General features: G+C 47.3%; 1 protein-coding gene across 8 annotated transcripts in view; it reads left to right on the forward strand.

Annotated features, from left to right (window-relative positions):
* The window catches only part of LOC137428020 (flavin-containing monooxygenase 5), a 104,186-nt gene that overhangs the window by 53,446 nt on the left and 37,580 nt on the right, over nt 1-13,160 (forward strand). For all 8 annotated transcript variants that reach the window (XM_078777522.1, XM_078777519.1, XM_078777527.1 and 5 more), the window contains 2 exons: nt 7,079-7,244; nt 7,695-7,837. In XM_078777522.1, the coding sequence (XP_078633648.1) occupies nt 7,079-7,244; nt 7,695-7,837 (309 nt within the window). The remainder of the gene's footprint in view (nt 1-7,078; nt 7,245-7,694; nt 7,838-13,160) is intronic.

Genomic DNA, 13,160 nt, shown 5'->3' on the forward strand with positions numbered 1-13,160 from the left:
CATTCCTGACATTCTTACGGACCACTCATTGGTTCACTCACCAATCTCATAACTAGTCAAAAGTAAAGATTTATACTACCACACACCCAAACACTACCAATCAACCTATGGCTGATCAACTCACATGAGCAACAACAATTAATATTCCCCAGAAGAAAGCAACAAAACTTCCAAACAACCTTCAGGAATTTTCAAAGTTAGTTCACTCTGGATAATGCATCGGCAACGACATTGTCCCTGCCCTTCACGTGCTCAATTTCCAAGTTGAACTCCTGCAAAGACAAACTCCATCTCATCAACCTCTGATTTTTATTTTTCATTTATTTGAATGAAGGTTAAGGGGTTGTGATCAGTGAAGACTTTTATAGGAAAGATAGTAGTTCCCAGATACACCTCATAACGCTGAAGCACGCCAGCAGGAGAGCAAGGGTCTCTTTTTCCACAGTGGCATAATTTGCCTGATGTTTGTTAAGCTTTTTCGAATAGTAGCACACCGGGTGATCCACGCCATCATCATCTTCCTGTAATAGAACTGCCCCAGGCCCCACATCACTTGCATCAATGGCCAACTTGAAAGGTTCTTGAAAATCCGGCGCTGCTAGGACAGGAGAGCTCATTAATATCGCTTGACGTGGGCAAAGGCAGCCTGGCATTTGTCATCCCAAACAAACTTGGTCTCTTTCTTTAGCAAATTCGTTAAAGGGGCTACCACATCAGAAAAATTCCTGCAGAACCGCCGGTACCAACTAGCCATACCCAAGAATCTCATAAGCTCCTTCTTCCCTTTTGGAACTTGGAAGCGATCAATGGCCTCTATCTTGGCTGTCACCGGTTGCCCCTGACCCTGACCTACTACATGGCCTAGGAACACCACCTGTGCATTTACAAACTCACTCTTAGATAAGTTGATGGTCAACCCTGCCTCGGTCAATTTCTTGAAAAATGCATGAATTTGTTTAATATGATCTTCCATGGTCATGGTGTGGATGATGACATCATCCAGATAAGCCTCCACCCCCTCAAGGTCTGCAATAAGCTTATTAATCAGCCGTTGAAATGTGGCAGGCCCGTTTTTCAATCCAAAGGGAAGAACCTTGTACTGATACAACCCATTTGGTGTGACTAAACCCGAGATTTCCTTGGCTCTATCAGTAAGAGGATTCTGCCAATACCCTTTCAGCAAGTCAAACTTAGTTACAAATTTAGCTGGGCCTATTCTATCAATACAGTCATCAATCCTCGGGATGGGATATGAGTCGGTCTTGGTCACTGCATTAACCCGTTTTAAATCCGTACAACAGCGAAAACTGCCATCGGGTTTTGGAACCAACACACATGGTGAGCTCCATTCACTGCTGCTTGGTTCGATGATGTCATTCTCCACCATATACTGAACCTCCTTCCGAAGATACTCCATCTTCACAGGGTTCATCCGATAGGGGTGTTGCTTCACAGGGTTCATCCGATAGGGGTGTTGCTTCACAGGAGTGGCTTCCCCCACCTCAATATCATGATATACCAAGTCAGTACGACCAGGTACATCTGTGAACAAATGTGCAAACTCAAAAATTAGGCTGGATAGTTGTCTTTGTTGTTCCCTCGTCAAATGACCTAATTTCTCATCTAAATTACTCAACACTTCCGTGTTCGTCAATATGGGACAAGCCTGGTCATCAAAGTTATCAAACTTCACACCGGCCTCAACCTCTGGATTCTCTTGCACCTAGACCACAGGCACGACAGGTGAGACAGGAACCATTTTTTCCACAGGCTTCCTCATAATATTTCTTCAGTCGGTTGACATGACACAGCTGCCGCTTTTTCCGTCGGTCGGGAGTTGTCACCACGTAATCTGTTTCATTAACCCTCCTTTCGATTGCATCGGGACCGAAATATCTAACCTGTAGTGGCTGACGTGGAACAGGGAGCAACACTAACACCCTCAGGTCCTCAGGACTGAAATTTCTTATCTGAGATTTCTTGTCATGTCTCACTTTCATTTTATCCTGTGTCACTTTCAAGTTTCCTCTCGCAACTTCACAAGCCTTTGCCAATCTGTGCCTAACTGTTCACACATACTCTAGCACAGTTGACTGCGACGCCTCCTGTAGCCACTGTTCTTTCACTAATTTCAATGGTCCTCGAACTGCGTGTCCAAACACAAGTTCAAAAGGACTGAAACCCAATGACTCCTGAACAGATTCCCTCGTATCAAACAACAATAAGGGTATTCCTTCCTCCCAATCCTTGTCACATTCAAAACAATACGTTCTGATCATATTCTTCAATGTCTGGTGAAACCTTTCCACGGCCCCTTGGCTCTCGGGATGGTCAGTACTTTATCTTACTTGTTCCACTCCCAGCAGGTGTACCACTTGCTGAAAATGCGTTGACATGAAATTGGAACCATGATCATTCTGGATGACCTTAGGTAGGCCAACCAAAGTGAAAAATTTAATCAAGGCCTTCGCAATAACTGCCGCAGTAATTTTCCTAAGAGGCACTGCTTCTGGGAACCTCGTGGAAGCGCACATGATGGTCAGCAAATACTGATGTCCAGCCTTAGTTTTAGATAAAGGGCCTACACAGTCAATAATGACTCGGCTGAATGGCTCTTCAAAAGCTGGAATTGGTTTTAAAGGTGCGGATGGGACTTTCTGATTAGGTTTTCCCACCAGCTGGCAAGATTGGCAAGATTTACAGAACTCCGCCACATCACGTCGCAATCCTGGCCAGAAAAAATGTACCAAAATTCTGTCACGTCTTGTTCACTCCAAGGTGCCCGGCCAAAGGTGTCTCATGTGCCAAACTCAATATCTCCTTCTGGTACGGCAGTAGCACCACAATTTGGTAATAAACTTTCCACTCGTCATTTGCTGGCACCTCTGGTGGTCTCCATTTTCTCATGAGTATTTCCCCTTTCATGAAGTAACCAACAGGTACCTTCATAGCCTCTTTCTCTGTAATGGCTTTACCAATCAAACTCCGGAGCTCCGAATCTCTGTGTTGTTCTTCAACAAGTCTCTTTCGGACAAGCACCATTTGTTCAGCCTCGTTCCCAGATGTCTCTGACGGACACTCCATTTTCTCTTTTGGTCCAGATGCCACCTTTTCCTTAGGTTCCTTGATGTCACTCCCTTTCCTATTATCTCTTCCCGACTTTTCCTCCAATATCTCTATGGAACCCAAATCCACATCACCTTCCTTCTCCTTCTCTTCAGAGCACTTCCTACCCATAGCACGAGTCACTGCACAGTGCACAGGATGGAAAGATACCCGGAATCTCCTGCTCTAACTGTGCTATGTTATTTTCCATACTGTGCTTTTCAACCAACATGGGATTACCAGAAACTCGACCCCCGGCCAAATCATTCCCGATAATAAAAGAGATTCCCTCCACAGGAAGAGTGGCTTGTAACCCCACAGTGACCGGTCCTGACACCAACTCAGACTTTAAATGGATGACATGAAGAGGAGCTTTAACATAGCCACCAACCCCCTGTAAGAGAACACTAACCCCCATTGCCGTGTTCTCCGACAATGGCAAAATGCCCTCAAGCATCAAAGATTGATGTGCTCCTGTGTCCCTCAATACCCCAACAGGTCTCTGGTTCGTTAAGTCCCCATCCAGAGACACAAACCCCTCGGAAATAAAAGGTTTGTAACCCTCTTGGACAAGGTCGTTCTGTGATGCCGTAACTTTGGCACGGGAACCTTCACAAGGCACTGTCCTCCAAGGACGATTTCTCGCATTGGCCAACGCATTCGGAGTTGCACTAGCCTGACTCCGATCCTGATTTTTCCTTTTCAGGGCGTAACATTGGGACATGAAATGCCCAGGTTTCTTGCAAAAAGCGCAAGTAGGCCCGGAGGAAAAACTCGTGGTCTGCTTCAGGCCCCCCGGAAGATAGATCTGCCTTGGAACTGCAGTCTTCTGATCCCTAAAAGTCGCGGGATCAGATTTTTCCCCATAGTCCTCTCTCGACCACATCCATGAAAATTTGTTCTCCAATCCTGATTTACCGAAACTCCCCTGGCTAACTCGAGGCGGGAAGTTAAGTTTGTGGAACCCCATCCGGTGTGTCAAGGCATAGTCATCTGCCACTGTTGCTGCCTCATAAATCTCCGGGACCTTTTTTTCATCCAGATGCACTTTAATGTCGACGTGGACACTGTTTGATTTCCTCCATCAAGATCAATTGTCGTAAACGGTTGAAGCCTTTCCCAATCTCCTTCGAGTCACACCACCTATCAAACATAGTTTCCTTCATTCTGGCAAACTCACATGGGTCTCACTCTCCCTCGTCCTGGCATTCCTAAATTTTTGTTGGTAAGCTTCAGGGACCAATTCATAGGCTTTGAGAATGGCTTTCTTCACTATCTCATAATCTGCACATTGGTCAATCGGGAAAGCCGAATAGATATCTTGAGCTTTACCCACCAGAACACTTTGTACTAACATAGTCCATGACCCCACAGGCCATTTTAACATTTGAGCCACCTTCTCAAAGTGTAAAAAGAACTTGGCTACCTCCTTTTCATTGAATGGTGGAACCAGCCTCACATGCCTACCAACATCCCAAGAGTTCTGACTGGTTGTCGAACTAGCCGGCATGGATACTACTTCTCTCCATTCCCCCAGTAATTCAAGCTCCTTGAGTTTAAGTTCCCTCTGATACTCCATGTCCCGTTCCTTTAATTCCCTTTCGGCTCTCCTTTCCTCTCCTCTTTCATCTGCTCTTCTCTCCTCGAGTTCTCATTCCTGTTCTGCTCTTTCCTTTTCTGCTTTCCATTCCAACTCTTTTAACCTTTCCTGGCTCTGCAGTTGCATCTCCATTTTCCGGAGCTCCATATTTCCTTTTTCCTCTGGTAACCAATCCAAGGCTACCTCTTCCCATGTTCCTTGTCCCACTGGAGATTCTACCACCAATGTCTGAATCTCTGCTTTCTTCATACTAACTCGGACCTCCAAGTTACAATAGTTGGCCAATATCATGAGTTCCCATCTTTTTAACGCCTGGAACTGTGTCTCATTCGGGGATGTCGCAAACTTTTCTACTTCAAACACCATGGTGACTATTAGCACCTGTTAACCTTCACACAAAAAATGCCAAATTTTCAGAAATACAAATTTGGGAATGTTAGAAAATTCCAAATTTGGGAATTTTGGGAATGTTAGGGAATTCAATCCCGGACGAGCCCCAAATTTCTGTTACGTGCTCCTCCCCAAACCCCGGTCATGGTGTACCTCCGAGCCCCGAAAGGAGTCACGGCAGAAAGATGTGCTATTATGTGTGCCAACGACCAATGGTGAAACCACACGAAGCAATCGATACAAAACCCAAGTATTGTATTAAAATCGCACAATAATAACAACTTGCGCAAGTATAAGAAAACCTCAATTGCACAGCAAACACCATATAATTCCTATGATGGTACCACCAGTTTCTTAACTCAATAACTCACGGTACTCCACGTGAGCGAACTGTAACACCCCCAAAGTCACTGTCACAACACAAGGCCAAAGTCGATCCACGCTCCGGTGATCACAATAAAAAAGGTCGTACTGAGACCTGAACCCAGGACGGCTGACAGTCGACGCTGCAGAAGAGCCGCTGGGTGAGAGGTCGGGCCGACGTCGGTCAGGTAAAAGTTCACCCAAAAGGCGACTGGGAATTCACACCTTCGGTTCACCAGACAATGACGCTGGCATGAACAAGCAGCAGTTCCCAAGCGGAGAACCGTGAAGAACCGCGAGTTGCCAAGCAAAATCCACGACACACACACACACGGGAACCAGGCGAATGGCTGGTGTGAGGTGAAATGGCGGACGGGCTGGTAATGGAGGCATGCCTGCTCTCCAGCAATGACTCACTTTCAGAACCAAAAGCAAAACCCGTCACGCAGGTTTATTTTACACAGCAATAACGACACTGTCACAGGAATCCCTTTCCCGGGGAAACCAATATGCGCTCGCGACCAATGTCCACAAGCGTCCGCTCGACACCACGAAGCAGTTCGGCCTTTTCTTTCCCGCTCTTACTCGATCCGCTTGCCCGCCGCTTCTTCTCCTTCCGGTTTCTCCCTCACCCATCTCGTTTTCCTTCTGAGACATTATTTTTACTTTTGAAGACAGTTATCTCCATTTCACACCGAAACCGTAACAATAATAGCACATGAAACTAAAAATGCTTCCAGTGGATGAAAACCACAAAGACGGAAGTGACGAATCCGTAACACAGTTATGTTTATTTAAATTATACAATGGACTACAAAATGTAAATGTTTCATGATATTTGTTATATTATATCACCTTTATCTATCAATATTGTTTAAATTAAGATCAAATAGCTGTATGTTGAAATATGTTGAAAAAGTCAAAACTTTACATGGGGTGTACTTACTTTTTCACGTGACTGTATAGTGTATATACATGCCTTCGTTATGACATCATAATTCGACAAGGACAACACTTATCCGGTCATTGTGAAAAAAATTTCTCAGCAACTGTTGGTCTGATGGGCACGAAATTTTCACCACAGGAACACCTCCTCATGCAGAATATTTTAATGATAATCATGACGTCATAGGTCATGTGGTAAAGGCGCCATCTTGGAAAAACCGAACAAAGTTGCACCTCTACATCTCAAAAACTGCTGTATGGAAAAAATTGTAACATGGCTCATTGTAAAGAACTTCATATGGGGAATAGGTTTTGTTAACGGTGATGTCATGTCGTCATAATTCGACAGGAACAACGCTTAGTCTGATCAGTTTGAAATGTATCGAGCGTGATCTATGCAACAATTATATTAGAGAATATAAATTTATGATGTCATCGCTCACGTGCTCTGGCAGCCATATTGGATCAAAGAAAAAAAATGTTCAAAAACAAGAGTTGGCTCACAGAAGTTGACTGTGCAGGGTAAGTATTTTATGAATACCATCGAGTTATAATCAGGGATGTGTGCTGTTTAGTTGACGTTAGATCTTATAATAACGGAAAGGATTTCTCTTGGCAATGTGGCTGGTAGATACTAACGCCATTTTGATGTTTCCATGTGTTTGTCATCTGCAGACGAAGGTTGAGGCGGTCACAAAGACAGCGGATTTCCAGAGTTCTGGCCAGTGGAACGTCACCACTGTGGATGAAAATGGAATAAAGAACGACATGGTGTTCGATGCTGTCATGGTGTGTTCCGGTCACAACTACAACCCCAACATGCCCATGGACTCGTTTCCTGGTACTCCACTTCTCCATCACAAATTCCTTATGAACGACTTGGTGACGTTGTGTAATCATTTTCCTGGTACCTACGATTTTCTATGGAATTAATTGCTCATTCATTAAGATGTCACCAAGTTTAATGAGTCGACACAAGATAGTTGCAACTACCGGTATAAAGTAAAAAAAATGTAAGAAGTGTTCAGGGTACAAGTTGTGTTGTAAAGCTGGTGGAGACATTGCGAGTGTCAAATCTCCGGCCTGGTAAAGGTACTTTGCAAACAAGTCCGTCAATTATTACAGGTAAGGACTTCAGAAATGTTTGCTTCTTTATACTGAGCTTAACGTTGTCTTGAATTTGTGTCGAAAATGAAAATTGCTTACGTTTCGTGTTTTCCTTTTTGGAGGAACGCCATTGTCACTTTCACTTCTTGCCAAGCATTTTACACTTTGCCTTTTCCCTGTGCAGGCATTGAAAATTTTAAGGGTAAAATAATCCACAGCAAAGATTACAAGAAACCCTCAGCATATGCCGGCAAGAACGTGCTCGTCATTGGCTTTGGCAACTCTGGAGGAGACATCGCCACCGAGGTCAGCGAACATGCTTCCCAGGTGCGTGTCACGGTCATACTCCCAATTGTGTCCGGCCATATTGGTGCCACTCCTCTCGTACATCAGAATGAACTAACTTTCAAACAGATATGCTGATACTTTCCAACATCCGTCGCATATCCCAAACGCGTCTTCGGGTTCAGCTCCGGTGCGTCTGAAGACTACGACTGCGTAGTGGTGCAAGGATGGATTGTGATGTTGTTGTCTGGTGTATTGTGGAATGACTTGTGACTCATCAGCGTTCTTACTAAAGGAAAAGCTCAGTAATGAAAACATCCCACAAACCTTACACTTTGTGTGGTTCAAACGTCCAAGGATGTCCGTGGGGCTAAAATTACAAGTCGTACAGGTTAAACAAATACACTAAACACAGGGGCAATACCCCTGGTGCTCACCTGGTGGAACAAACAGTATACTGCACTGACTAATGGTATTGTTACTGATCGCGGTTTAGATGTTATGATGACCGAGCGGTGGTGTATTACCGCGACCTAACAGGATCCCCGACTCACCCGATTCCACCCCAAACGTTGGCCGGATCGCACCGCAGCTAGTCAATGAGGGAAAAGACGAAAACGACGCAATGCAAAGAGGAAAACGAAGGCAAAGAAAGGTTTGGAAATACTACTGAATTTATTGACTATTTACACACAAGCAAAAAGAAAGCAGTCACGTTTATTTACAAGCACATAAGACACAGGTGACAAAGGGAAAATACTAGCTTACCTACAGTCTTAATTAACCCAGGACAGAACAAACAAAAGACAGACTCACGCGGGGAATGACAGGAATGGCAGGAGGTGGATGGCTGGAGGTGAACGCTTGGTGGAGCCAACGCGGAGCTTGGTGGAGCTTTGGTGGAGGTGAACGCTTGGTGGAGCCAACGCGGAGCTTGGTGGAGCTGAACGCTTGGTGGAGCCAACGCAGAGCTTGGTGGAGCTGAACGCTTGGTGGAGCCAATGCGGAGCTTGGTGGAGCCTTGGTGGAGGTGAACGCTTGGTGGAGCCAATGCGGAGCTTGGGGGGTTGGTGTGACGGGTTCTCTCTCCTTCCCTCACAAGCTTCAGGACTCTTTCTCTCTCTTTCTTAGTCCCACCCAGTCCAACAACTTCCTCTCTTGCTTAGTCCAACTCAAGGCCTTCCTGTCTTCTGATCTCCTCCCTCCTCGACTCCTCACCGCAACCAACGCAACCACTGACCGCCACCACCGACTCCTCACCACAACCAACTGACCACCGACTCCACTGCCTGACTCTTCACGACTCTCTCTTGACGACCAACTCTTTGTGACCAACTCACTCCTCTGGCAACCGACTCACTTGCTTCCTGCGTGCACGCCTTTATAACGCCTCCAGCGATTAAGCCGCCGGCGTTTTGGACACGCCCATCGGGGTGCTCACCTCGGCCCTGGTTGGTCACGCGACCCTTGGGCTCCGCCCTCGATGACGACGGGCGGGTACACCCCTCCTCCCCTCTATGACGAGGTGGAGACACGCCTTTCTTCTCCGACCCTGCCTCGTGGTCAATGGCAGTTATTGGAGGGGAGGTGATTGGGAATCGAGGGCTCAGCAATGACGAGAGGGGATGTAATATGGGCAATCGAGGCTCGGCAATGACGAAAGGGGATGTGATAGGAAATGGAGATTTTGGGGATGGGAATGAAAGGGGATCTATTCTCTTTCACTGGTGCAATGGAGTACTTCAATTAATGGGAGACACAGCCTTACCCTAAAACACAGAATAAGTGATAACTATCAACAGGGGTATTCTATTACTTGGCTGATGTGTATGCTTGTGGACTAATTATGGGATGCCCTTTCACCTTTACACAGCTCCGGAGGTAGGGGGGCGCAGAATAAACAATAATAATAATAATACAGCACACAATCAAAAAAATACAGTCCTCCGCAACACTGCACCCTCCTCCTCTTAGGCACGTCCCGGGCCTACAACTTTTATTTTTAGTGTGACACGTAGGTGTAGTTCCCTCTACTTTTAACCTGACCCTGAGTGCGACAGTTTTAAAACATAAATAAATGTGTCCCGCTGCTCCATTGCACCCTGCCTAACAGACTTACGCCCACAGTTAACCGAATTGCGGAATGGTCTTCAAACTACACACTGACGGTGGGAAGCATTATTTATACTTGACGCTACTTTTATTTACAAGACTAACCCAGGACCTGTGATTGTTCTTTCTGGGGGGGGGGGAGACAGTCTGCTCTGCATCAATGCACCATTAAAGCACCCAAAAACGCACCAATACACGCCCCAAGCACCAATCGGTGCAGTCATCACTGTTCAAGTGTTCAACAATAAAAAATAACCAAACAACCCCTAACCCTGCAGGTGATCTCTTGCTCTTCGGCTCCCTCTGCTGGTAATTATTATTTCTTCCAGTTGTTGTCTTTTCCTTCATTTTCTTACTGGCGGCCTATTTGAACTGAAAAATGCACCCAATGTGTCCTTTTTTATTTGATTTTATTTATAGCCCACAGGGCCGACTAGTGTGGTTCACCTGTGGGGCATCGGTGCCCTGTGGCCAAGGTCCGCCAGCAAGATTTCGGGCCCTCAGGGCCGGTTCCAGCAGAGGGGCCATGCCCCAACCCATGGGGTCCATAAGTGGTGCTCGGCCACAGACATGTGGTCCATAATGTGGTGCATCGATGCAGACAGCTGGTTCTGGGAATTTCGGGCGCACAATGGCCGACCCACGCACGCTCCCCTCGGCACCCAATGGCGCACAGGTCATGTGGGAGACAAAAGGGGAAAGACAATTGAGCGAGGGGTAAGGTCACAAGGGTACACATCAATAAGGCAATGCAAGGCGAAATGCGTACGGAGGGCGAAGTGAGAAAGCTCGTCCCTACCGTACGTCACCCCCCTGTCACCTACCCTACCCTTGCCCTTACCCCATATGTACAAAAATCTACACATTTACAAATTCGTCACTACTGTCACGTCTTCCCCATAGTTCCCCTATACCAAATTCGTCTCCACAATCCCTCTACTTCAAAATTTGCCATCACCAAATTCATCATCAATCCTCATAAGGAGGCAGAGATGGAACATCAAAGCACAATGTCACACCCACGTCATGATGCGTCTCACATCCAAACATTTGCACAGTAAAAAATAATCAAAACATGGCATGGTGTGGAGTACCTGTCACCTCAGGTGAGTGGATGCAGATGGTGCGAGGAGATTTCATCCTAACTACTTTCTAAATGACATTAACACACTTTACACTACCCGGGGTCTTTCCCTGCCAATCCATTGGCCAACTTACACTATGGGTTCTAAAAACCAATTCCCATTGACCAAACTGTGGTGCTTCTCAATTTGGGGTCTCACTCCCCCGATTCATCTCCCGGTGCCTTCGCACAATTTCTGGGCTGCGACGTGTAGCTCTCCCAGCAGGTCTACCCACCTGCACACCTCCACCACTGCAGTTGCCACCCGAGCTTACCTAGCTCCTCACCCTAACCTAACTAACTGGGGAAGGCCCTCTCCTGGCTCTGTCACCCCTTGGTGCCCTCTGGCACTGGGCTACCCGGGTCCGTCCTCCGGATCCTCGGGCCCCATCCACAACTACCGGCTCCCAGAGCCCACCTGCGGCCTCACCTGGCCGACATCCTCACAGTGGTGGAGTGCCCAAACCAACTACACACACTAACAGGCTACACGCCCAGCCATTTCCACAACACTAATGCACCCATCCAAAGACCATTCTTTCACCCGCACCACAGATGCCAATATCCAACCACAATTTACCTGTACCCTCTACCTAACACTTACACTACCCGCCCCGGGTATCCGTGATGGGGGTCCACTCTTCCCCCATTCACACCTTCGCACCATCCACTCCACTCCACAATTTCCACCATACTCACTCCACGACCATCCATTCCAATACTCCATACCATTTATTCCATACTACCATTCTCCATACCTGCTGTTGCTCTCCTGTGCCCTCACACCTGGTGCCACCTGCACCCTCCTCCTCTTCCTGGACCACTTGGTCAACACAACACGCAATCACCTTCACTCACTCATACACTGCTCCACACACCTGTTCAGTTGCACACCTGTGCAATCACACCTGTTCAATCTTCATACACACGGCATCATCTCAGCTAACTACTCCCCTCTGAAACTTGCGCTTCCCAGTCGCCCCTTTAAATTATTGCGCTCCCACGTCATTATCATCCACACTAATCTACCTGCGTCCCCACTACAGGTATCAGTCACTATCTAACCTTAACGTCACCTAATGTCATCTTCGCTAGATACCGACAATATAACCAAACCCACCCGGGCTAGTTTTCACTGCCATACACCCCATAAACCTAGTGCATTTGCCCCACTCTGTGAGGGATGGTGGATTTGCCATCCCATCACATGGGGCATCTCTTACTATAAATTTTGCTTACCAAATTCCAACAAATCAAAAATTTGTCAATCACTCATCATCTGCCAATCATTACTCCCAATCCTTTGCCAATCATCAAATTTTGCTTTTTTCTAATTTCGGGGCCAAAACACTATCCTCATCACCCGTTTACTTATTAGATCCTCTCGGTGCGCCAGTTCCCTTCTAAAGCTCGGCTTCGTACAGCCGAGCCATGAACGCGGGTTCCTTGGTGCCGGCGGCTGGATGCGTCCGGCACTCGGTGCAGGGACAGAGGCTTACCTGTGCTGAGATCCCACGCACCACCTCGGCGTGGAGCCATCCAATGTCCCGATCTCGACCTGCCGGCACGTCTCAATAGAAAGTGGTCGCCATGACGACCCTTCCTATCGGGCTGCCCGCTCCGCCTAGTGGAGCCCGGACGCGGCCGTTCCAAGCGAGGCACAGCGTGGATCGCGTACGGCGGTTCTTTCGAAACCGCCGTGGTTCGGATCCCCGCTGGTCCTCGCGGCACGCGAAGCTGCCCGACGCGCACCGAGGGCCCGATTCGGCTATAAGTCGTTCTAACCTCGAACCCGGTTACCGTCGATGCTTCACCTGGATTCTTACACGCATACGCTACCCCTTTCTTGCTCATACCTGCAGCTGTTCCCATGCTCCTTGTACCTTTCCTTACACACCTCGGTACACTCATTCCGCTCCCAGACTTGGTCACACACCTGACCACCGAACACCTTGGCACACATTCGTCGCTTGCACACCTCACCAACACACCTCTTCGCGCCCCCTCCTCTGTCACCTCCTCTGTGACAACCACAGGTGTGCTCTCACTCGCACACCCAACCACGTGCCTCACTACCAATTCCAGCGTGCCTTCCCACTCACGCTCTACCATTCCAGGTGTGCATCCTTC

Source organism: Myxine glutinosa, chromosome 5, assembly GCF_964187855.1.
Source record: "Myxine glutinosa chromosome 5, kmMyxGlut1.1, whole genome shotgun sequence".
In the NCBI taxonomy this organism is placed as follows: Eukaryota; Metazoa; Chordata; class Myxini; order Myxiniformes; family Myxinidae; genus Myxine; species Myxine glutinosa.